The sequence below is a fragment of the Drosophila tropicalis genome, unplaced genomic scaffold (genome assembly GCF_018151085.1).
Source record: "Drosophila tropicalis isolate 14030-0801.00 unplaced genomic scaffold, ASM1815108v1 contig_393, whole genome shotgun sequence".
Lineage (NCBI taxonomy): Eukaryota > Metazoa > Arthropoda > Insecta > Diptera > Drosophilidae > Drosophila > Drosophila tropicalis.
In genome coordinates this window covers 3,998,224-4,024,549 of record NW_027172855.1, presented here as the reverse complement: position 1 = coordinate 4,024,549, position 26,326 = coordinate 3,998,224, and the positions used below count along the sequence as shown (strand labels likewise).

Here is a 26,326-nt window from a genome sequence, read left to right as displayed (position 1 = left end):
TTAGGATTTTAATTCAAGTTGTAAGACTTTGAATCCATCGTTTAACTGTATTGATTTGGTGACGTTTCAATACTCGAAACATAATGATAACTAAATGTTGCCTATTCGAATATAAATACTCATTGGCCAAATATAAAGAAATTATACTATGTTAAGGACTTGATCTCATAACTGATTTGGTCATTCATACGTTCACGCTTGTTTGAAGTGTTCCAAACATTCATTCAAATGAATGATGAATATGTCTCTACTCATTTTCATATACTCAAAGTAACAAAATGTTTGAATGCATTTGTGTAGCCCTTTAATGCGTACTTAGATATTATTATAGACTACTTTACTTCATTTTGAAAAGAGTCTTGACCCCTCCATTCATAAGTATTTGCCGTAGTAGTTCCTGCAAGTTCAAAGAAACTCTTGAGTTCATATGAACTATGAATAGAATAATTGCAACAAAATCGTGTGCATGAACCCCAACAGAAAATTTGCATGGATATCGTTTAAAAGGTGATTACTAACATGCAATGTGCCACTCTATACAGATATATATGTAGATATTTGAAAGCAGATCTTGTTGAAAACTAAATTATAGTGAACTTGGGGGCTGGCAATGACTGTCGGCAAATTACGGCAAAGTAAATGGGAAATTTATTTTCAACAGAAACAAGTTTACAAATTGCAAATTGCAGACAGGCATTGACTTTGCGCTAGGGGGGATTGAGATTGCACTTTTTGAGGCAAAAAAGAAAAGGCATTCTCAAAATGGCGTAATATGTAGTTGTTTGCGTGCCTGGTGCCTACGCTGATCATTTAGAAGAACGACAATAAATTGCTACTTTCGAATGGTTGCATCGTGTATCTATTTACCTACCTATCCATCTATCTATCTATCATATTGTATATGGGCCGAGTTCATTCATAAAAACCAACCCTCTGGAGCGCATCATTCAGCCAATATTTGCGCTGGGCATGTAAACAATTTAATAGGCTGTTACTGTGTTAGTTTGGTACTTAATGGAAAACCGCCGTGTAGCTAAATACTTGACAGCTGTTGCAATTTACGCTTGATCTCACCGATTGTATAATATATAGAAACATACCATATGAATGCCTCTTGGATACTATGTGTATTTTTGTTTGTGTTTAAGCTTGAGGATTGCGGCATTGAGATTTTTTGTGTATCTTGTAGATGCTTTATTCGTTTCATTTGATGATTCCATCTTGTGGCGTTTGCTTTAAGCAAATAGTTTATTTAGCATTATATTTACCTATATATTTTATATCTTCGGTTGGCGCAAAAGTTGCCGTTTCTCAGTTTGTTTTTAATTGAAAATTACTTTCTGAAGGGAACTTTTTTTTTGGTAAGCAGGTAATGATAGGGGTGAATTGATCAAATATTTGCTCATCTTAATGAGGTTGAAAGTGGGTGGTTTTAAATTTAAAGTGGCATGGGTTTATATGGGTTATGGTTGGTGATGTTTTATTTATGGTAAAATTTTATTCCTGCCTTGATTTAAAGGTATTGATATGTGATAGATGGATATCAGTACGAAGATGGGAAAAAACGAGCTAAAAACTTCGGATTGTCGTAAAATATCAAGCCTGCATATTCAAAAAAACAAAAAAAAGTTTTAAAATTATAAATTTAACTAATAAAGGTGATATTCCTCTTTCTTTCATATTTTGTGCCAAAAAAAAAGGGGGCAAGTTATAAATAATTAACGTAAGTCACAGGAGCTTCGAAGTAAATATATCCTCAACTCCTTAACATTTGACAAGAAAATCATATCTTATTCGTAAAGGACTCTTTTTTTTATAACATTGTAGAATGAATTGAAAGAATCATCAATATATGGACAAAAAGATTTGAATCAAGCCGATCTTTGGTGAGCTACTTGTTTTGACATTCTTCTGTTTCTAATGACTTTTGAGAAGCTAAAAACCTGAGGATAGGTATTTCTGTATAAGATAGTTCACACATGATACATTTTAGAAAATTTTTGATGTTTCACAAGACATGATGTGAGATATTTTTGTGGGTGTTGTTGATGAGACCAAACTGAGCTTGCGAATAAGGGATAGATCAATCCAATAGAAAATTATTCAGATTGTATCCACTGTGGATATATGTACATATGTATGTACTACACTTACATTCCTAGGCTATTATTAGGCTTCGATGTAAAATTGAGTAAAATTGAATTCAGAGCGGCCTCCAATCTTAGCATAGCAAATAACGAAGTTAGTGATCAAAGTCATTGTATTCCACCGATCGTTCGTTTGATATAGTCACCAGATCTTAATCCAATTTAGCGTAGTCGTTCATAGGTAGAATAATAGCCCAGAAAAAAACGAAGTTATTGAGAAAAGTCACGGTTTTAAAGTCTTTTTCTCCTTGAAATCTATATTATTGAGATCCCTTGCAAAAAGTGGGTAACAAGTCGGAAGCATTTCCGACCAAATAAAGTATGTATATATATTCTTGATCAACATGGCGTCCATATGGACGGCAAAGTCACGCCGTTTTGGGAGCTATATGATATAGTGGTCCGATCCATCTGAATCCGAGATATAATTGCAAAATATCAACCCTGTAGGACGAGTTTGCGTTGTTTTAGGCGGATGGACAGATGGACGGATGGACATGGCTATGTGAACTCGGCTCATCATGCTGATAAAAAAACATATATACTGAGCAAATTTAATATACCTTTTTGCAAAGGTTTAATAATTTTAAAAATTCACCTTTCGAGGACAAAAAGATTGTAAAGTTTAAAAGTATAGAGTGCATTGCTGTCCATATGCTATAACATGTGTTTGACATATAGTAATTTTTAATAAATTAATTTATTTTAATGCTTGACAGTTAACACATTGTAAGGAGTGTGAGGAGGAGGGAGTTAAACTTTTAGTAAGTAATCATTTATTTGTATTTCAAGGATCACAGTTTTTAGGGTAAATTTTATGCAGAATAAAATGACTCAAAGAAAGTAACGACTAGAAATTTCTAGTAAGTACAAACGACTTTTTTTTTGAGCTTTTTGCTTATCAACAATTACATAGGATGGGCTCAAAATTATATATACATATATACACATATGTCTAGATGTGCATATTAAAATAATTAAATTGTTTGAAATTGTGAAAGAGAGAGTGACATCTATTCGTATTTTGACAAAGAGGTATAATAAAAAGAATTACAAATAAGCATTTTATATTTTAGATATAATTTCATAGCTGGACCTAATAAAAAGTATCTCATAATGCATTTCATATTTTCTGCATTAATTAATAAATTGATAATTTGTTTAAATAAAAAAATTACTCAACTCATCTGATATGCAACCCTTGCGGGGATCGAACCCGCGACCTTTGGATTAGAAGTCCAACACGCTATCCTCTGCGCTAAAGGGTCGTGTGTGTATTTCGGCACCTTTGCACAACTGTGATTGATTACATAAAACAAAATAGAAAAACAATTGTTTTCCATTAGCAAACTAGTATATATTTTAGTGGGTTAAATACAGCATAAAAATGAAATGCAAAATGCTGTTTCTCTATGCATTTTATTATTTATAGATCCAACTAGGGGACACTTAGCAGAGTACCATTTGATAGGCTAACTAGATTAGTCTTCATCATTATCATCGTCATCATCATCATCATCATCATGTTAAATGCCTGTATAAATTCTGTCGTCGCTGGGCTAATCAATAGATCTCTGATGCAGATTGTCGACGAACACATTCAAGGGTTTTGAGGGAAACTTTCCAACTCACTGTCATTTTGCTATTTAACAGGGCATTCAAGTGCTCAAGCATTTGCCTTCGTTGCATTTGCTGGTTTATTTCTCTTAACTTATCATCCCGCTGCGATCTTCATGCGCTTTTAGCTAATACATACATACAAACACACATATGTACATGTATATCGGCAGGAAGAGTCCTTCGAGTTCTTCTCTGGGGTTGTTTTTTGCCTCTTACGTGACTGCTTGCAATTACTCAAAGACTTTGCCTATTGTGTGTTGCTACTTTCGGTTTGTTAACAAATTAATCAAATTGAACTGCCAGACACCAAAACATCGCCTTAATAGAGTAATCGTCGAAATGTGAAAATTTCCAAGTCCAAGGCTCTTATCTTTCGTTTATCTGCTACGCTTTCGTTTTCGGGCATTGAAATTGTCCCCCTTTTTTTTTTAATACGGGGGAGTTTTCTCACTTTTTGTTTTGTGCACGTGATTTATCTACACCTTCCGACGTTTTTATATGGCACCAGTCCAAGTCCTACGGCTACGGGGCACTGGTTCCCGTTTTTCATTATGCAAACATTTTTTCGTACGCAAATCGCACACTTGAAAAGGATATTAAATTTTATTGCTCATGTTGCCATGACTCTCTGTTAGTCTGTGTGTGTCTGTGTGTGTGAATGTAGGAAAGGAAGAGAAATTCCCAGTTGGTTGGTGGGGTTTGAGCTTCGTTTCCATTTGTTTTGTTCATTGAGCACTGAAGTATTCGCTGGTCAATTAGCCTGGTCTAATAGGAATGTTAATTATGCGCATTATTCAATCTCTTATTTGGGGTAGAAACCAAAATGAAAACATTTGCAATAAGGTAAATACCTTATCGAGAGTTAATGAAATCAGTTATGGATTGAAAATTGTGTGTAAGGTATTTCAAAAAGGACAATTGGCATAAGTAGTGAAAGTTCTTATGTAGCCTATGATTGCTTTTAGTCCTTATATAGCTTATATTTGCTTACATTTGGATTTGTCTTTCTCTTTATGCTTGGAAATCCTTTTAAAAATTATGAGTAAGTGCAGCTTAGAAACAAATTCATGTCAAATATTATTAGATGAAAAGAAGACCTTGACATTTTGAAAGGCATTGTAACTACAAAAATGTTGAAATTTTTACTAAAATATTTTATAAGGAGTTTAATGTACTTTTCCTTCTTCTTCAAGAAATAAAGTATTTTAGAATCAATTAATGTCGTTAAGTTCTACAAAGTTTGGTAGACTTCTACCATCCATTCTAATAAGGATAAGATTATTGGTCAATTTTTCATCCCTTATGAATTGATGACTTCAGTTTTATTTAGGAAGAGGTTCAAGGTTCAAATTTAGGAAGAGATTTAGGATACATTTTCTCTATAACTAGACCAACACACTACAAAAGAAAACCATTTTGTAATTGACCAAAGCTTAAAATCCTTAATGAGACCTAAAAGTTGATCCAACTTTATGACCTTTACTGTATGTGCTTGTGATAGATTGGAAATGCAGGATACTCAATATCATTACTACATAAGAATCTAAGCTTTTCTTATCCCTAGGTAAATTATGGGTTTATTTTTTTAAAGTCAGTGAAGAGTGGGTCTAGACTAGGTAATATTTGATTTGAAGCTATAGATTAAGCAGATAATGTGTTTCCATATATTTGTTACCTTCAATCAAAAGGTGCTTAACTAATAGAAGATCTCATTTGTCTAGACAAATAAGCCTAGAATACACTTTTCCCTTACTCTTGACTTGCTTTAGGCAAATACCCACTATATTAAGTATTTTCACTCAATAGATCCACATTTATCCATCCCTACATCTGCTCAAATAACTTGAATCTTCTTTAAAGATATATAAAAGTACAGTTGGTTTTCATAAATATTTTCATAAATATATCATTAAATCCTGTTTGCTGACAAATCAAATATGATTACCCAGCAAGGACTTCATTAAATATAATTCTGTAGATGGACAGCTGCGTTGGTCCCGATCCTTTTTGCAATTACAATGCAATACCAATGCCAACAAGATCAGATGACTGCGTTTTTGCAGAAGGCGCTACGCCCCGATAGACAACGCCTCCTTAAGAAGTGCGACTGCCACCCCATCTACCATATACCATGTTAATGCGGCACGCGCTCACCAAGGACACTCGTCGTCGTCCTTTGAAAGATGTTTGCACATGTTCCATCATCGTGGCATGTTAATTGCTACATATGCGACATACATCAAGTCTACGCCTCCAAAAGAAATGAAAAGAAATCCAATGTTGTAGGTAAGACATAGAGTGAACCCTCAAGCAAGACGGTGGAGGCGCTGATCCTTCCGGTGATGTAGAGAGACGACGATCATACATACTTACATACAAACAATGTATGCCCTAAGACAGGAAGCAATGTGCGGCATTGAACAATTGTTTCGCTGAGATTTTCTAGATTCGTATTCGGCGGCAGCTGCTGCTGCAGCAGCTCCTTCAAGTGGGCAAAAAAGGATAATCAAACGCGACTTGTTTGGCCTCTGCGCTAATGATGATCATACAAAAAACCGGTTGCCTCTTTTTTTGGGCGTTCCTCAACATCATCATCTTTGGGCTGACATTTGATTTCTTCTTGGTTGCTTTCAATTTCGTTTTCAGTAGTAGCGGAAATGCTTTTTCTTTCCTTCAGCCACTCGCATTTTTCTACGGTTATTGACACGCGATCCTTGAGCAAGGATCTTAGCTCCTCTCTCTTTCTCAATCTCTCTGTCTCATTTGTTTGTGGCGTCGGCGTTGGGATGATGACGCGTGTGCCAGCTTCCGGTTAATTATATTCAAGGTAAATTGTCAAAATGTGCAAAGCCGTGAAATGAAAGCGAAGTTCCATGCTTTCAATTTGTGAAATTCAATGCATATGCTCGCTGGCCTGTCTGTCAGCGTTTCTTTTTGCCCATTGTCCTTGGAGTGCTTGAAAACTAAACAACTGCTCATTAATTGTCGGTTATGTGCGCTTTTCTTTTATTCTCTCCAAACAACGACCATGACAATGACAATGATGGAGGATGGAGGAGACTTTGGCTCGTGCCAGTTGAGCGGATGTGCAAACCAAAAGGTTGAGGTTCAAGGTTCAATATTTGATATATAACAGAAAGTAATCTAAACCTTTAAAGGGTAGTGAAAGTATATAAACAGGTCATCTTTAATTGTATATTTCGCGGATCAGTATAATCTATATACCATATACATTATACCCAAACATTTTGGAACTAATTTAATCATATGTTGTCTTATGGATGAAACTATTTAATGAGTTAATAAATATAAAGTATAAGAAAGTGTGAATAATTTCTAATGTATGTATGTAAATATTTACATACTTGTTACTCTTTTTTCTTAAGCTTTTGAAACTAATCTGGGAAAATAAAGATGGCAAAAGGAAGTTTCACGAAAAAATCCTATAATTTAGTTTTCATTTACTTGTTAAATTAATATGTTATAAAGTCCATTCTAAATTGGCAGAAATAAATGTAATATATACAAATGTAGTCAATTATTTCATCACTCGTTAGTTCCATCTTTAGGGTAGATATTTTTAGTCTGTCAATAAAATTCAAACTTTTAAGGATCAACAACTTCTTTAACTTCTCTCGAATGTACCCTGACAATCTGAATATTAAATTTAATATCTATAAATAGAGTTAAATATCGTCTTCAAAGAAATAAAGAAATAAATTATAACTATTAGATGAAAATTTAATCTTAGTAGCTAGTCAATAACCATAACCATAACCATAACCCGCTAAAACTCAACAAACTTGGGCACTTCTTGAGTCTTTTTGACCATTTGTAAAAAATTGATTTATGTCAAGAAATTTTAATTTTAATTTTATTATTATTATCAGTGTAGGATTTGCTTGTAAACTATCAACCTAAGTATAATTTTCAAGCACTTCGGCTTAGACGATCCTCTAGCCTGGGATTCGAGCCCGAAACCTTGTTGTTCAGTAGCCTAATTGACTTGGCCATTAGACAACTCATCTACCAAGAACTGAAAGTTTATCACAAACGAATCGGATCTTATTTATTTACGATTATCAATTTGATATTTAAAAGCATTTAATCTTAACATAATACTTAAAAATTTTTGGTTTGTTGTTTTTTTTTTTTTGCAAAAACCAATGAAAGTTTGCAAATAGTCGCCCAATAGACAGCAAAAAGTTATTAATAAGTAAGTATTTACAGGGAATTGGCATAAAATGTCTGGAAAAGATACGCACCCACCAACAGGAGTAGACAGAAGACAGACAACAGACCGGAAATAGGTAAAAAGGCAATAAATCAACTAAACTGAAGCTAAGGTAAATACTAACCAATGAAGAGAGAGGAAACAACATTACAAACTCGTACTCGAACATAGGGGAAAACGACAATTTAAGTGGCGTCAAATCGACAGCCAACAATACAAACAACAGGAACTACCCATCAGGCCCACCCACTTTGGTCTGCGGATGACTTTGGACTACCGGAAGATGAGCTAATAGAACGCGTGCCACTAACGTCGTTCAATTTGTTGCAATTATAATTGTATTGGCTGGTGGCAAGTCGCGTGTCCGTTTAGACTGTAAGTAGATGTCATATTTGTTGCATAAGGCGCTTAACCACAGCTCCGGCTAGAAGGGAAGGGGTAGGGCAATTGGGGTTATATCCTGGTCTGAGCATGTTAATAATTTCCTTTCGGAAAACGTTGACACGCTTTTTGGGCTTGGACCACTTTGACTTGCGTGGCCCTGTCTGTTCGGGGTTTTCTGCAGGTTGTCAGAGCACACTCAACCCTTGCGACAGGCGTCTTGTTTTTTTTTTTTTGTATGTCGCACGGAAGTGTCAGCGTTGCTGTTGTTGCTTTTTTATGACAGGAAGCGACCATGCCCAAGGCGCACACAAACACACACACACACACACTAAACTGTGTGTGTGTCCTCGTTGTGTCCGTGTGCCGAGAACACAGTAAATTTCATATCCTTATGCTAATCAGCTTGGAAGTGTTTTGTTGATTTTTTTTGTTTATTTGATTTCATTTGAAACGTGGGAGAAAAATTACATTGTTTGACATAATAATTTAATATATTTGCGGGCCACGCAAAACGAAAACAGGAAAAGGCTAAAAGGATGTGGGAATTTAGACAATTTTAATTTAAATTTAAAGAGAAAATTTATAAAATGACCTACCTGTTTTTTATAAGTCATACTTCTCTTGAGCCAGTTTCATGTGGAGTAGAAAATTAAAACAAAATAAAAAACAGAATGAGTAATGTGAGTAAGTAATAAAAAAAAAAATGTGAAAAATATTAATTGCAATTGCTCACTTTACTTCAGAAGGAGCGGGTTGAGCCAATGTCAGGACCAAATCCTGTAAACCCTGAAGAAGTTGTTAAAATGGTTCTTTGGCTCAAGATGAATGATGCACGTGTTATAAAGCCAGCATTGTGCAGTTTGGTTAATATTCTCAGTCGAACTGATGAGGTTACCGACACTGTCATTGATTGTGACATCCTGCGCATATTGGTTCCACTACTCAAACATAAACAGATCAAAATTGTTGAAAGTGCCATCTGGATAATAAGCCACATCACCGCAGGCACTAAGCAACATATTCAAGCTGTCATCGATTCTGATGTAGTCCATTATTTAACACACATTATGGAGAGGGGGGATTTCAAGTCACAAAAGGCGGCTGTATGGGCTATAACCAACATATTACTGGCGGGCACAATGAATCAAATATGGGTTATGTTGGATAAATTTAAGATTTTAGGACCCTATCTTGATCTTATGGACACAAAGGATGAACAAACGACTAAAATGATTCAGGCTGCTTTGACTCGATTATTAAGTAATGCTCAACACTTTGGTGGATTAAACCATCTAACTTTATTGGTGGAACAACTGGGGGGGTTTGGATAAACTGGAGGCCCTTCAGACGCATCAGGATGTTCAAATCTATAACAAATCTTATGAAATCATAGATAGCTTTTTCGAATGTGAAAAAGATCCACATACAAAATCCTAAGTCAATGATCATTAAGTTATTTGCTACACAAACTTTCCGTTTTAATCTTCTAGAAACCACTTCATATAAATCAAGATCTGTGGCACCTTCTCCCTCTTACACTCTTTTTGAAGAGACATTCGGATGTTGCCCAGATTATTAAATTGTTACTGGAGTTCTCGTTTTTGTTACTTCGCTATCCATTGAAAAAAAATGTTCCTCCTAAATAAAAATTAAAATATTGAGACAAAATTGAGACTTTCTGTCTAAGCTTATATTGTTTCAATCTTTTAAAAGAGAATGTCGAGATTTTTAAGAGAAACTAGATGTAATTCTCAACTAGTTTTAGCACTGAAGTGATGCAAGTCAATTCTAGACTAGTTAGCGGTTTATAATAATAAGCGAAACAGCAGAAACTTCTCATTTTTGTATGATTACTTTAAAATTACTTTCTTCAAAATTTGAATATACCTTCTATGGAGAGTCAAAAGAACACTCTACTATATTATTTGTCAAATTTTTTCTGTTCTTTGTTCATCGAATGGGTTAAAGGGTACCAAAAATAAAATTCATGGAGGTTCTAAAGGAAATTAGTTAGTTTTCTGATGATTTCTTTCGTTGTATTAAGACTGTGATATTTTACATTTAACTTAATATTTAATCAATGCCACAATTAACTGGGATGTTTAGTCCTTTCATTTAAAACTAAGTAATGTGGTTCATATCTTATGCAAAGCCATCTTGAAAGTCCATTAGAAAAATCTCATACCACCAAGTCTAAAAATTTTACTTTCCATTATTAAATTTGCATCTGCAGATCTTGCCACAAATAGTGCAGATTTTTGTCTGATCAGGATAAGAAAACTCTGGCAAAAAATTGCATAAAATTTTTGAATTGAAAAAATTTGTTGAAGCGCAAACCGCAGCTGGTTAGCTGACCACATAATTAACCTCAATTAGCAATATTATTTATAGGATTTATCAGATCTCGCAAAAACATTTGTTTTCATTACACAATGCTTAGAATATAAACGTTTGGCCAGCTGAAAAATTCTCAATCTGCTCAAAGGATTTCTAGACTAATTTCTGCACCACCATACATAATTATCTACTTGTAATTTCTGTCTGACCCAAAACACCAAAGAGCTCCGCTACACAATGGTTTACCCAAGGTCTAAAGGATTTCTCTTCCTGACCCATCAAAATATAGTTTGAAACATGTCAAAATACTGTCAATACATATCCCAAATCTCTGCACTTGTAAGCAATTGTTCCATTGGAAAGATGAAAGAATATAATTCCCAGCCTTTGAACGGAACCGCCGCCGGTTTGCCGGGCTCGCTACCTAAAACCCTATTGTAACGATTGAAATACATTTCGGTTTGCTTCAGGGCAATGGGTTCTCGAAAAGGATTAGGATTGTAATTTGCCATACTTAGTTGCTTAATTGTGCTTAAATGTATGCGTAGCTTATAAAATATTTGCCTTAAATATTTTGGTTAAATTATGAAAGGGTAGAAAACACTTGTTGTTCCTCAGGCTAAAAGGATGATACCTCATCAATGTGTGAATAAGAATGAAAATTCTCTCAAGATTTTGCCCAGCGGTCACATGGTTGAAGGAAATATTTCTTCTTCATCGATAAAACTGATTGCTGTGGGAAAGGAAGTTCATATTTTTCTATCTATATTTTTGATTTTTGTGTATTAAAGATAAAAACTGGGTCTGAAATCGATTAAAAACCTTTGGATTTTTACCCTAATGAAATCTTAAGATTATTTTCAGTGTAAAAAAAAGTAAGGATAGAAGATATTGCAATAACAAAGTTTTGAAAAGTCCATGTAAGAAAAGTTTTCAAATTCTTTCATGGTTTGTTATATTCAGTTATCTATCTTTATCTAAAGATGATTAATGAAATGTATGGCCAAATATAATCAATGTCTAAACATGTAACCCAACATTTTCTTCTTAATAAACATTTGCTCACTCTCACTATATGTAGAGGAAATCCACTTAAATAAATGCTTCTTCACGCTCAATTACGCTAATAAATAAGTTTGCCAATACAGCAAGGAATTCAATCCAAACTCATACCAAATGGAATGTCAAACGTTTAATTTCCCTCACCTAAGCCACAATTTCCGGTAACACCCATAGGAAAAATGAATCCGCCTCCCCCACATAACACACACATCAAATCAGGAAATTTATGCTGTCAAAATGCAGTAGAATCAAAAAATAGATGACAATGCGTTGGGGGGTTAGAGAGAGGAAATCGGAGGAAACGATATCAAAATGCCAGCATACGCATCGAAAGCCAATTAGGGAAGAAGAAAATAAAAAAAAAAAAAGAAATCACGCGTCAGCCAGCGAAAACTCTTGCTCAGGGATATACATAAGGATATGTTTGTATAGACATACAGGCACTTCAAAGCCTCAACAGACAAAGAAACAACACACACACACACCATGCTAGACAGAGACAGACAGTCATCACCCTTAGATTTTCAGTTGAAGAAGCTAAACAAGTGCCAAAAGCTGATTTCAGTGTAATTACAATTCACACTCGGAGCCCAGCATCTACCAGAAGGGAAAAAATCCCGTAAATGTGTTCTTTTTGTTTGGTAGCACTTAAGCGATGCCCCCAACCACCGACGATCCAACCACATAACCCACCCACAACTACCCCATCTCTCAACAACCAGGAAGAACAGACTTTTCTGCTGCTCTGACTGTGGCTGTGGATGATGATGTTGATGAGTAGGAAAACCCACAGAACAGACACACCTACTGTTTCATAAAGGTGGGTGGGAGAAACTCTTTTTAGCATTTGCTTGGTTGGTGTTTGGGTGGTTTTTTTGGGCGTTAAACGCGTGCCAGGCCTACCCAACCAGCCAGCTAGCTAGCTAGCTACCTACCACTAAGTAAACAATGCATAAGCCTCAAGAATGGACGGGGGCAGCAATAGAAATGTCACAAACAAACCGATTAAACAAGTACTTTTCAAACAAACACCCACAAAACGACACCCACCCAAGCCATCAAAGTTCAAACAATAACCAAAAGTTTCAATGGTCCACCATATACATACATACATACGATATCCGATGATGTTGGCAAACAACCCTTCCGTTAAAAGAAATCATAGTAATTTTCATCGAAGGAATCGCATTTTCCCTTAAGTTTTTGGCCTGACATTCTTTTTAAGCCACGCGACTCGAAACATTTTTTGGCATCGTTTTTTAAATATGTTAATGCTCTTAAGCCTATTAGTGGCGATTAAAAAATTATTTCATTTTAATTTGGTTGTCAAAAAAAAAATTATCCAAAGATGTTTTCTGTCAAATGCATTTTAAATTTGTGAAATTGCTGATGGGATCACTCGGTCAACTGGTCTTGTGGGTGAGAAAATTTCGAGTTGAAAGGTTCATAGAGAACTTTTAATGGACCTATGAACATATATCTATATACTGAAAGGGTATGTCTTAGTCTGTATATCAGGATCAGGATTAGATAGGTACATATATATTAACCTGTGGGCTTATAGATCCGAAAACAAAATGTTTATTTCTGCCTGCATAAACGGTCAAGAAATGAGAAAAAGTTAAAAATTTTCACAATCTTGAACTTTTTAGAAAAAAATTCATTGATTCATTGCTTCATAAGATAACATTTCCTACATCCAAACAAAAATAAACTCAAGAAAGTTCTATTTGGTTTTTTCAAGATGGGTCAAGAAACCTTGAGAAAGATTAGTTTTCTCCCCATAAGGACCTCCTAAAAATGTATAGTATATAATTGAAAACTAGATTAAAAGACTAGGGAAAGGCACTTAATGTGAACTATAGACAATCTACTTAAAATAGTGGCAAAATGTTTGTAGAGAAAACTTCAAGTCCTTTGGACTTAAGGGGAAAAGTTTACTCGTTTAAACATTAATATGCTAAAATTTGAATACTCTTACTGCATTGACAAAGGCTTAAAGTAACAATTACAGTGGTAAATATCTTAATAGATCAACGGCAAACCTTAACCCATACTCGTACATTCACTATTGGACTAATTTGGGAGTGTTATGAGGAATTAACCTCTTAATGAACTAATTTACTCAAGATTAAGACGGCAAACAAAGAGGCGGCCACAGCTAATTGTCTATGCAGGCAGAAAGGAATAAAAAAAAGAGATAGGCAGAAGGAGTGAGAGAGAGAGACAGAAGGTGGCACATTGAACAATTGCAACAGACACGCAAGGACCTTAACTGTATATGTTCATATATGTAAACGAAAAGTATGTACTACATGTATGTAGGTAGTAGGAAGGAGCTGTCCACGATCTGAGATAAGATCCAAGCAAATTGCCAGGCGGTTAATCTATTTAAACGCGCCAAATACGCGCGACACAATGGTAAATCTGAAAATAAGGTAAGAGAGAAGGAGGATGATGATGATGATGAGGAAACTGCATGGTCGAGTGCACAGATTTTGGGATAGAACGGATCAGAGGAGGAAAATATAGGCGAAATCTGTCTATAGTGGAACAAAAGACTTAAACTCGTCTAATTGCGCGCGTTTTCAATTGCGAACGCACATGAAGACACACAGAGACTGTAGACTAAAGGACGAAAGAGGACCTAAAGAGAACCTGCCGCGCATGCTCGAAAGCCGATTGTAAGGACGAACATCCCTTAATCTGTGTGGGTAATCGCCGCCTAGCCTCAGACTCGATCTCAGTACAAACATACAAAAGGAGCGGGCGAAATCTTTTTGAACTTTTGCATTGGGCGAAAAGAAGGTTAGCAAAATATTATTATAAACCTACGGTCTGTAACCCACATAAACAGAATTACATATATGAATGTGTGTGTGTGTGTGTGTGTGTATGAGTGTGAGTGTGAGTGTGCGTATGGTGTTTACTCTTGAATGAACTCTAAACATTTCAATTTGACAATCGTAATGGAAGCAAGGAAGCAGCTCAACGCTAATATAGGCGATTTGCAGGATTACATCAATTGTAAAATTGGTCAAACACCGCAATTGTTTCATTTGCAAATCGGATATTAGTTGCCCTAGACACCGACACCCACACCCACACTCAGACAACACACACACACACACTGTCCCATGTAGTATATTGGGCAGCTGTTGAGTTTCCCTTGAGTTTTCCTTTTGTATAGCCTTAATATTGGTCAAAACCTCTCATCTCATTGGTCATTGTATTCTCTTGGTCTCGGTCAGCGGTTCACCTAGTTACATATGCCTGCATCTCTCTTAAATTTTGTATCTCATGGATACACATGGATCGAGCTCTTGTACAATGCCTCGTAATCGCCATGGCTTACCGCAGATTATGCAAGTAAAATAGCCTATTGAGATCTATATCTATCTACTCTGAGAACTTTTTGTTATGCATTGCATTGATTTCATTCTCATACGGATGTATGTATGTTTTTCATAGGAAATGAAAACCTCTCTGAAGGTGTAAATCCTCAATTTTAAGGTTAATTTTCCATACGTCTTTGCCAAGCCTAGTGCAGATGAGAGCTGTGAACTATTTTATTGGTTTAGCAGAGCAGTCAGTAGGCGGAGGAGGTGGGATCAGGTTGATCAAGCTTAATCCAAATACCAACATTGGATAATTGAAGCGAGTGTGTCAAGAATAAATGGCTCTGCCCGAAGAATTATCGGCATTAGAAATGGTTTACAAGATATTTTCCTTCTAAGCTAAATTAAGACCGGGTCTTAAAAGTTATTTTTGGATACTTTCTAGTTCCGTCATTATATATCTATAGTAACATCCTCTAAATATGTAAATTTGAAGTTAAACTGTTAAAAAATTTCTGAAAATTAAATTAAAACTTTCTTTTTGTAAAAAATATTAGTATATAAATATAAAATATTATCTGCTCTTGCAGTCCTGGGTAGATGAGTTGTCTAAGTGACCCAGTCATTTGGGCAAGTGAACAACGAGCACCTGTGTTCGAATCCCAGGCCAGTGTATGGATGTAGTTTTCGTCTAAGCCGAAGGCCTTAGTTGCCAGTGCTTGTAAAATATAGTTAGGTTGATAGTTTACAACTTTATCCTATACTTATAATAATAATAATAATTATCTGCTCTATAAAATAAGCAGTATTTAGAATTCTTACATGAAAGTCCTATGCAAAATCACCAAGTATACACAAAACTGGTTATGACTCATAAAAATAAACCTTTTTAGCCAAAAATCTGGAAAGTTTCCTGTGAAAAATATAAACTTAGGTTCTATGAGTTAGCCATTGAAGTCAATGACGGAAATTCTCTTGTAAAAGGCATAAAAAAAAAGAAATTAAATAATTACATTTTACTTGAGATTTGGTTTGGGTTTTAAAAATAGTTAATTACTCCATATCAATCAATTTTTGTTAAAAACATCTTTAAAAATGTTTTAAATTTTGATTTTTTGTTTATTAGAAATAGAAATGCTCGAAATAGCCTTTCTTTGGAACTTAGTTTATTTTGTTATTAATATTTTACATCTATTTAACAATAGTTGATAATAGAGAACTACTTGAATACATTTATTCGTTCGTTCGGACTTTGTATTAATTCTGGTTGATTATCACTCCACGATTTCTAAAAATATATGTAGATTGTTTGGTTATAATATAGTTTCAGGTATTTATTTACAATTAATAAAACCTTTGAACATCTGTCTCAGTCATTATATAAAAAAATACTCCAACTAACCCTCAATTCACACAAAAAGTCCTCAAAGCTGCTTTAAAGCAAAGGATATATAAATAAAACCAAAATCACAATAAAAAAAAAAAAACAAACAAAAAACAAACGAGCTGCAACCATTTTGCAACGTCATTAAAAATTAAATCTCATGGTCGGTGAAATTTGTAGCAAAGCCGACTTTGTTATACCCTAGGAAGTAAGTCGTTTATGCGAGAGAGATACGTCTCTTTTTTGTTGTTCTGTATAATATTAGATTTAGTTATTCTAGCTTAAGTAACATAAAGGCTTTTATTAATTACATGTAATTGTAATGGCAAATATAGGTACATATATTAGTGCAGTTTTTTTAGAGTCTAAAGAATCTTTAATTTTGAATATTATTATATTATATATTATATTATTCCTAATCAAGCTATCTATCTATCTTGCTATGTATCAGAAATGTTAATCAGAAATAGTTCCACATGTATTATTATCAATTTCATTACTACTTACTTTCGAAGAAGTGCGAAAAAACTTATGTTATGTGGAATATATAGAATGAATATTTATAAAAAATAATAAAAATTTATAAAAAATAGATAATTATTAGTCATAAACTATCATCAGTCAAAAAATAAACTGTTCAAAGTTTTGATCTGCTTATACGTTAATTTTATGATTATTTTAAAAACAATTAGACTTTAAATGCCTCTAAAATAGCTGTTTGATTTCTCTAGATCCGACATTTAAAAGATGAATAGTGATTCTTGAGCATTTGTATTATAAACATTCATATATAGTTTCAGTCTCAGATTCATTTCCGTATAAATATTTTAGATCATTCCTATGTATACAGTTATTTTCATGCACTGGATCAGAATATTAAGAAGACTATTAGTATTTACTCTGACTAATTTGTTTATATTTAGCATTTAACTATAGGCCCAGTTCACTTGACTGTTCAGATGACTATATTTGATATATAGTTGAACTTTCTGACTTATCTTTACTACCAAGTTTATATACCTCTGTCGGGCATAGAGTATAAAAGCGCAGCTTAAAAAAGAACATAAGCCAGGCCAACGAAAAAGCAGCGGCAAAGGACAAACGGTAAAGGACATGCTTGCTCTCTTTCGCTTTAGCACAATTTGCATCCCTTTCTAACCGGCCATTGCATTTTGCACTTTAGCACACTTTTGATATTTTATTTTTGCACATTTTGCAGTATTTTTCAACCTTTTTTTTCTCCTCTGTTTTTTTGTGTAATTTGTCCTTCTGCCGACTGCTGCCGCTGCCGCTGCTGCTGCTGCTGCTGCTCCTACTCAGCATTTGCAGTTAGCATACTCTGCCCGCCCATTTTGCTTGATTCTTCTGTTTCACTCACTCTCTCTTTCTCTCTCTGTGTCTCTTGGTCGTTCGCTTTGAGTGTGTGTGTTCAGGCATGTTTGCACGGCCTTTGAATTGAAACTTACTGCGAGGACATGCCGGGGGGATTGCAGAGGGGGTGGTAGGTCAGGCAGCGGCAGCATTTTGCATTTTACAGTTTGTCGTTTTTTGTTTATTTAGTACTTTTTGAATGTCCAGTTGGTTGTTCTTGTTGTTTGATGGACTCGTCATTTTCCCCTCTCATCTATTCATGTATATGTATACAAGTAGCTTAATGTGTGTGTGTGGGTGTGTGTGTGTGTGTGTGTGTGTGTGTGTATTTATTTAGTTAACTAAATGCAGATTGCACATTTTTGCATGATACTCTGGCACTTAGCAGCAAAGAGCAAGATGATGATTATGATAATGATCTCAATGCTGATGTTTGCTCATGACGAACAAGTACGTTTGTTTAACCCGCACTCGGTCAGGGCTTTGACTAAATCAGTTTTCTTTTTTCTATATGTAGTTTCATTTGACCTTTCTCAACGCTCAAAACATTAGCAGGGGCTATATTGGAGGTTAGGGCTAAGCTATTGATATGTTACAGCCTAATATATGTACATATCACTAAAAATTTCCACATATTATACTAACTATTTATGATCTTTATAAACTATTCCAGCATTCTGTAAAGTCATGAAATCGAAAGTATTAAAATTATAGAGCCTAAAATCTGAATTTTCAAACTGAAGCCCCAAAATATTTGCCAGATACATTCACGTTTGGATGTTAAGCGCTACTTAAGATATGTCAGTTTAGTCCAATTTGGCTACCACCATCTTAATGTTCAAATATCAATTTTTGGAAATACTAATTACTTAAAAGAGAACAGCATTTTCCAACAGCATGAGTTAAATAGGAGTCAAGTTTTATAAGTGGGATAATGAGAATTTAAAACAACAATTCAAAACTATTTTTCGACTTTGCACTTGAATATTTCAAAGTGGATTATCCTTAACCTTGCAGTGATCCATTACTTAAAAAAGTATTTATATTATTAGTTCAATTTGATGAATTCCTTATTAAAATATGTTAAAAACAAATATGGTTTTTATCAACTATGAAAATGATGCCTTTTGGTTGACTTTCCTTTCACATTTTAATTTTTTGGATTGTTGGGAAAGTTTGTGTTAACAAAAAGTTGTTTATTCAAAAAAAAAAAGTCAAATTTGAATTTTTTTATTATAGTTGTCAAAGCAAATTTCTAATTTCAAAACGTATCAAATTAAATTCTAAACTGTTTAATAATATTGGTCGGATAAAATGATAATGCGATAAATCGCTGTATTTAAACCACTTTACAGCAAAATCAAATATAAAGTAATCAGTTGATAAATATCTACACAATTTCTATATATGTATGTACATACATATATCTTGCATTCTAAAGTATTTGCATATTAATTTTCCTCAAGTGCATTTTCAATCAGGAAACTTGATTTATTCAACAATTTCCTACGCTGAGTCAAATAGTTTAGAGGGAAATTGAGATTCTTTGAGACGGCATTTAAATTATAATGCATCGAAAATGGCGTCAATATCCGGTTTTTCCCTTCTGCTTTAACCGCTCTCCCTATAGAGTGTTGTGCTTTTGTGTGGTTAGAACTAGAAGAAGAAGACTGAACTGCTCAACTGCAGTAGATGGAAGTCGCCATGCAATGCGTTCCCTTTGCCTGCCTCAATAAGAAGGCCGACAGACTCCCCGAAAGCAAACAAAGTGAAGATAGCCGTGTAGCTAGATATCATCAGAATGAATATGAGATTATATTTGCCTAGTCGAAAGGGAAAGGTGCAGGAGGCAAGCGAAGGCTATGCCGCAAGTTAAACGGGCTACAACAAAAAGGAGTTGAGAAGTTAAGTAAAAAATACAACGAAATAAAAAAAGAAAGGCGAGTAGAATGAATCCTTGCCATTGCCCGCTGGCTGGCTGGCTGGCTAAAGGTGAGCAAACAAAGACGTTGATAAAATGAAAATGCCAAACGACAATTGAAACGCACAACAAAAGGAAGAAGAAATGAGCTGGAGGGGAGATATGGACTCAGTTGGTCTGGTGTTGGTGGAAAAGTCAACTCTTTCGAGAGGAGCTGGCTGCCATTTTTTGGTGTCTACCTCATCCTTTAGGTCCCGAGACTGAGTGGAGAAGCGTAGCTCACATAGATCAAGTGTGAACGAAATACGGCTAAGTTTTCCTTCATCTTCCCTTTGGTTTTATTTTTGTTGTTGTCAGTAGCCACTTGATGAAGATGATGGGAGAAAAGGTTTGAGATGTCTTCTCTCTTTTTCCCTATAGCTCTTTCTCGTTCTCTTCTCCTTTCTCTATACATAAATATTTTAGGGGCGGACTCATCTCTGGTATTCCAATTCGACATTTTGTGTTTCATTCATAATGCAGTCGCAGTCAACGTCAGCGTCAGCGTCAACATTACAGGCTGCTCCTGATGATAATAATGATGATGATAATGATGATGATGATGACGATGATTGAGTTCATTTGCCATGGTCCTTTTGCCTGTCTCACTGTGGCATGGCTGTCAAGCCGTCTCTCTCTTTCTCTTTCTCTCTCACACACACACACACACACACGTATTAGGGGTTGATGTGCGAGAAAAACCAACCCTTACTTGCTTGTATCCTTGCCAGTCCTCAGTCGGTCCTCCTTTCTATATTTCTTAAGGCCTGCGTCGTGCTGTATTTGCCATCATTCCGCTTCGGTCGCTTATCCTGTGCTGAACGTAGTGCGTAGTGCGCTGAAGCCAACCGTAAAAAAAAAAATCTATGTGAAATTTTTACGAAACAAACGAACAGAACGAACATCACCAAAGTGACTAACAAGTGAAAATTTAAATATATACTTCGAAATATTTCAAAATTGTTAAATTGTGCTCAACTTGTGATAAAATACAAATAAATTTCCCAACTTCAAACTGCCTAGCAGATAATTTGGATACAAATAGGCAGTGCCTAAATATGGTCTACTTTGTACGTATAACAAATAATTACCCTAAACTATAAATTAGAAGTAATTTTAAATTCCTAATTGTCCGACGGAAGGAATTAAGTGAATCCTTCAACCGAATTTTATTAAATTTTGTGTAGAAAGTTTAACAGGAAATGAAATCATTTTAAGTCTTAATTTTCATATTCATTTTGTGAATTTTCAATTACAAACTTTGCTTACATTGTCTTTGAGTAATTAACTACTCAAATATTCACCGTTTTGAAATGTGTTTTGGAGTAATTATTTGATTAAATAAGAGTTATAATGCTTTTTAAGTAAAGCAAACTCTTTAAAATTCCTCTAGAGTTGAGATCGATGAAAGTTATGACTACAGTTCTCTAAATAGTTTTTGAAAAATGAGCACAAATTTGGAAACATTGCTTAAAATTTTTGAGTAATCTTTAATTAATGTTTAGGTTAATGTGAATACTGCTGAGGTTTTGTTTTATAATTGTGGAAAAGGTTTTTGATCTATACTAACTTAAGAATAATAAATATGGCGGCGGCTCTTTTTAGTACTCAGAAATAATTATAAAACATAATTTGAAAAGTGAAATTGTTTTATGAATAAATTTTATAAAGTTTTATAAACACTTGAGATTAGTTAAGAGTTTTGTCAGTTAAAAGGTCAATTTTTTTTATAAATTTCAGGAAAATTAATTTAAGAACCAGCGACAATAATTAATTCAATTGAATCTAAAAAAGATTCCTATATGATTTCTAACTTCCTTGCCTAAAATTTGAAAACATTTCATTGTTAAGTTTAAAATGTAATGCTTAATAAATGAAAAGTTTGAAATTTTTTCATAATCTTAACATTTTGCTTAGCCAAATGGAGACAAATATTAAACAGATATAATTTTGATGCCTAAAATGCTTAAGGGCACTTTTCTATATATAATTTTGGCAGCTTATTTAACATAAGACTCTTTAGAGGAACTTACAAGTGGCCCTCGAAAACACCAGCATAAATTCAATGGGTATATTAGTCAGTCCAACTCAAGACTAACCCTCGAACACTAAATAGTTGCAATTGAATGGGCGACCCTGGGCCAGCGTGTAAAAGTTATCCAGCCCCCCAAAACAAAAAAAGTTCTTCAGTGAGATTTAATAAAATTAAGGAACTGAAACCCAGTTGGTGAGCCGCAGAAACTATTCACATGAGTTAACTTACTCAAGCGTCAAATCAAGTTAATTAAAAACGGCATTGCATGCATCGCCGCCTTGCCAGTAAGAGAGGGAGATGGCGATGGAACGGAGCGGGCCAGAGGATGTAGTCAGAGCGGATGTCGCACATTAGGAACACTTGAGAAAGCACAGGGAAGATGGAGACGGAGACGGAGACGGAGACTTTACACTTGCAGCCAAGTGTGAACGATTTAATGATTTGCAAATAAAAGCCAAATGGAAAGACCCGCGCCAAAAATCTGAATAAAAATATTCATGTTTGTATTATGATCGATGGCAAATAATGATGATTTTTGGCAATATGCTAAAGGATTCAGTTAAAGGATTGTTCGTGTTAAAGGATGCATTGTTTGGGCCTAGTCGAGTGTGTATTTTGGCAATAGCAAGCACGGGTTAAAAATCACATAAACAAAAAAAAAAAAAACCGCAAATAGGAAAGATTTTTAAATCAATCGTTAAAACTGAGAAAGTTTTTTTTTGTATTTTTGCGGTTTTGTTTTAATTGCAACCCGCTGATTGCGTTTGAATAATCGTTAATAAAAATGTCCTGCCGTTGGGAGCACGCCCCGCCCCTGCCATGGATGCTTTTTGGGGGTAGCTGCCGCTGAGTTTGTTTGTACTAGGTCGCATTACTTGCACTTGACTGATCAGGCATATATATGTATGTGATATTCCACTTACAATGGATAAATATGTTTTAGATTAATTGATAACCCGTTGCTTATTTTGCATACATGCAACTAACAAAAGAATTTTCGTTCAATCTCCTTTGCAGAGTCCGCGTGGCATGCAACCGTGTAGTCCAGCGGGTGTTATTGCAATGATGCCGCCATCGAAGAGTCCCATTATGGAAACCGCAGCGAGCGATCAATCCAGCACAATGAATAACAACGAGACAAATGCTAAACGTGCCTGTCCACTTAAATTTTCCATTGCCAAAATAATGGAACCGGACAATAAGCCCACCGCAACGACAACAGTATCAACAATTCTGCCACCAGCCCCATCCCTACTCGAGGAGGAGGAGGAAGATGCCGATATTGATGCCGACTCTGAGCGCTCTTGCAGTCCCATTGAAGTGACCAATGTGGAGCATTCACCCACCTCGGTTAATTATGATTCGGCTTTTAAGAAATATGTGCCAGGATCATCATCCACATCAGCGGCGATTTCGGCTGCAGCGGCGGCCTCGTCGGCGGTTTCATCATCGACCTCGGCTTCAGCTGTCCAGCAATTTGTTAGCTCCAGGCATCAGGAGTTGCTTTCGCAATATCCTTTGCTTTACTATGCGCCCAATCAACTGATGTGTGCCGCTGCGGCTGCCCAATATGCCGCTCTGACGGCTCAGCAACAAACTTTGGCCAGTGCCGCCCATTTGAGTAGTTTTACTGCCTCCCTGAATGCCAGTTTGCATCATTCGCAAACACTTCGTCGCAATCTGGGACATCCTTTGGCAGCAGCAGCTGCTGCAGCGGCAGTCGCTCAATCGCAACAGCAAGCTCCGGTTATGCAGCAAAGCCTAGAGAAGTCACCAGTCAGTCAACGAACACCACAACATTCCAGTTCGCAACAGCATCCGAGTCTGAAGAGGAAGCGATCGCCGCAGGAGCAAGGAGAAGTTACCCCACCGCCAGCTGCAGCGCCATCGACATCCGTTCCCCGTTCGCGGTCACCTTCCCCACATGGATCCATTGAGGACAGTAGTCCGGGTTCGGCAAATGGTGGGAAGCCCAAGACCTTCTCGTGCCTGGAATGCGGTAAGGTGTTCAATGCCCATTACAATCTAACACGTCACATGCCCGTCCATACTGGAGCTCGTCCGTTTGTTTGCAAAGTCTGTGGCAAGGGCTTTCGGCAGGCCTCCACCCTGTGTCGCCATAAGATTATACACACCTCGGAGAAACCGCATAAATGTCAGACCTGCGGCAAGGCTTTCAATCGCTCCTCCACCCTGAATACCCACGCTCGCATCCATGCTGGCTACAAGCCATTCGTTTGCGAGTACTGCGGCAAGGGATTCCATCAGAAGGGCAACTACAAGAATCACAAACTGACGCACAGTGGCGAAAAGGCCTACAAATGCAGCATCTGCAACAAGGCTTTCCATCAAATCTACAATCTAACCTTCCACATGCATACACACAATGACAAGAAACCCTACACCTGCCGGGTGTGTGCCAAGGGATTCTGTCGCAACTTTGATCTGAAGAAGCACATGAGGAAATTGCATGAACTGGGCGGTGATAGTCTGGACGATGATTTGCCGCCGGCCTATGAGCGTAGGCGAGAGTACACTCGTCGGGAGCCCCTCTCCAGTTATAGTCAGGCCAGTCAGTTGACGCCGGATTCATCTTCGGGAAGTCTGTCGCCGCCGATCAATGTTACCACGCCACCTTTGTCCAGCGGTGAGACTAGCAATCCTGCCTGGCCACGTAGTCATCAGTATCAGACGCCGGGTTTTCATCATGTGCCAGTGCCAGTACCAGCAGGATTACACGGTGAATATCCGGGAGGCTCAGCATCGGCCTCGGCCTTTCTGCAGCTAACTCATCCCGCCCAGCCACCGCAGCAACAGGCACCAAGCCACCAGCAACAGCAACAACAGCAACGTCTATCGGCGGCTGCTTTGGAGAGTGTTCCATTTATAGCAAAAGTATTTTGACAGCGATACTATGCGGATAGTTTAAGCAGTTCGAGCGCAGCAGCAGGAGCTACTACGACAATGCCCACAACAACAACAACAACAACAGCAGCAGCAGCAACAACAATGTCAACGATCAGTGGAAAGAGTGATTTACTTATCGATTGACTGCAATTTGTGGCAGCGGCAGCCGCTGCAACCCATCAAACGCAATTCCAGGATAATGACTCACCATCATCCAATGGACGAGGAGTCTCTGTATCACCAGAGCTGAACTGTACGGCTCTCAGCAGTGCTGTGAGGGCACTTAATGGTCTCTTCTAGACAAACTCCCCAAAGCCCTCCACTTCCCCACTCAACACGCCAAACAAATGGTTTCAAATTGTGCAATACCCCACCACCAAGAACCTCCCGCAAATGCCAGGTCCCCCCCCGCCCCAAACTATGAACCAATTTTAAGTCCTTGATCTTGATCTTGATCTTGAAAGTTAGTCTATAGTTTTATCTAAGCAATAGATTAATGTGTGTTGTGTGATTCTAACAATCGAATTTAGAGCAAGAAGTGTATATACTACTTATATATATACATACATATACATATATATATATATATGCATTGTGTCGTATATACTTATAAATGTTGGATTTCTTTAGATATACTAGCCATATAGGAATTAAAACTATATATTAACTAGTTAGATCTAAATGTGCTAGCCCCAAAAAAAAAAAACAAAATATATAAAATATGCACTGAGATCTATGTAGACAATACTACAAAGATCCTTCGAGTGCACTATATATATACGAATTATATGTATATATGATAGATTGGAATCTTATTATTATTATTAACATTGCATTGAGAATTGTTTGAATTCGCTAAGGGATTGAAGATTGAAGTTTTAGCAAACACATAACGATTTATGTAAATTATTATTTATTGTATCAAAAGAAAAAAAGAAACAAATAAAAAAAAATGATGTACTAGGCGTATTTTAAATGAAATTATCATTGAAAATTTGTTTAGCACTTAAGTGATATTATTGATAGTGTTTAAGCAATAAATCAATTCTTCAATTATGAATTTTCCTTGTGGTAAACCTTTTCATTTTCGGTAGAGTGGGTGGGGTAAACATTTTGTCCTTGCCAGCTTGGATAACTGGGAAATATCCTTTCTACACATATGCAAATAACTGAGCAACTTATTTATGACTTTTGTCCAATTTAAAAATGCAAATAAATGCAACGCATTTCTAATGAAAACAATTATTGCTGCATTACCCAAGAGTCTCTTCAATGGTCCTCACTACCCTCCCCCTCATCCCATAAACTGTTGAGCTGTCAACTCATGCCCAGATTTGGAGTCAGATTCGGTTTCCGTTTTGAGGAAAGGCGCATGACATTTGCAACTTAATTAGTGGCGAGCTGGTTTTTTTTTTTTATATACCCACTCAAACGTAAAACTCCGCAGGTGGCAAGGACTAGAGAGCACACGCCAACGACTATTTGCATATCGCTTTGATCTGCTGGAAAAATGACTGAGATGGAAGGAACTCTATGGACTGCCAGAC

General features: G+C 36.2%; 1 protein-coding gene, 1 long non-coding RNA gene and 1 other non-coding gene across 5 annotated transcripts in view; 2 read left to right on the top strand and 1 right to left on the bottom strand.

Moving 5' to 3' along the window:
- The window catches only part of erm (earmuff), a 33,519-nt gene extending 8,549 nt beyond the window's left edge, over positions 1 to 24,970 (top strand). The window contains exons 1-2 of one of the 2 annotated variants that reach the window (XM_068284601.1): positions 20,648 to 20,907; positions 22,890 to 24,970. In XM_068284601.1, coding sequence (XP_068140702.1) covers positions 20,896 to 20,907; positions 22,890 to 24,776 — 1,899 coding nt within the window. In that variant the 5' untranslated portion in view covers positions 20,648 to 20,895 and the 3' untranslated portion in view covers positions 24,777 to 24,970. Of the gene's footprint in view, positions 1 to 20,647; positions 20,908 to 22,889 lie in introns of those variants that run through there. The other variant, XM_068284602.1, reaches the window with a different exon arrangement.
- Positions 3,343 to 3,415, bottom strand: TRNAR-UCU (transfer RNA arginine (anticodon UCU)). Its single transcript has one exon. It is a non-coding gene; the product is annotated as a tRNA-Arg (tRNA).
- Positions 8,912 to 10,053, top strand: LOC137572984 (uncharacterized). 2 transcript variants are annotated; one of them, XR_011031764.1, is made up of 2 exons: positions 8,912 to 9,065; positions 9,132 to 10,053. It is a non-coding gene; the product is annotated as an uncharacterized lncRNA (long non-coding RNA). The 2 variants fall into 2 exon arrangements; XR_011031763.1 differs by having other exon boundaries at positions 9,031 to 9,065; positions 9,129 to 10,053.
- Positions 24,971 to 26,326: the final 1,356 nt, after the last annotated feature.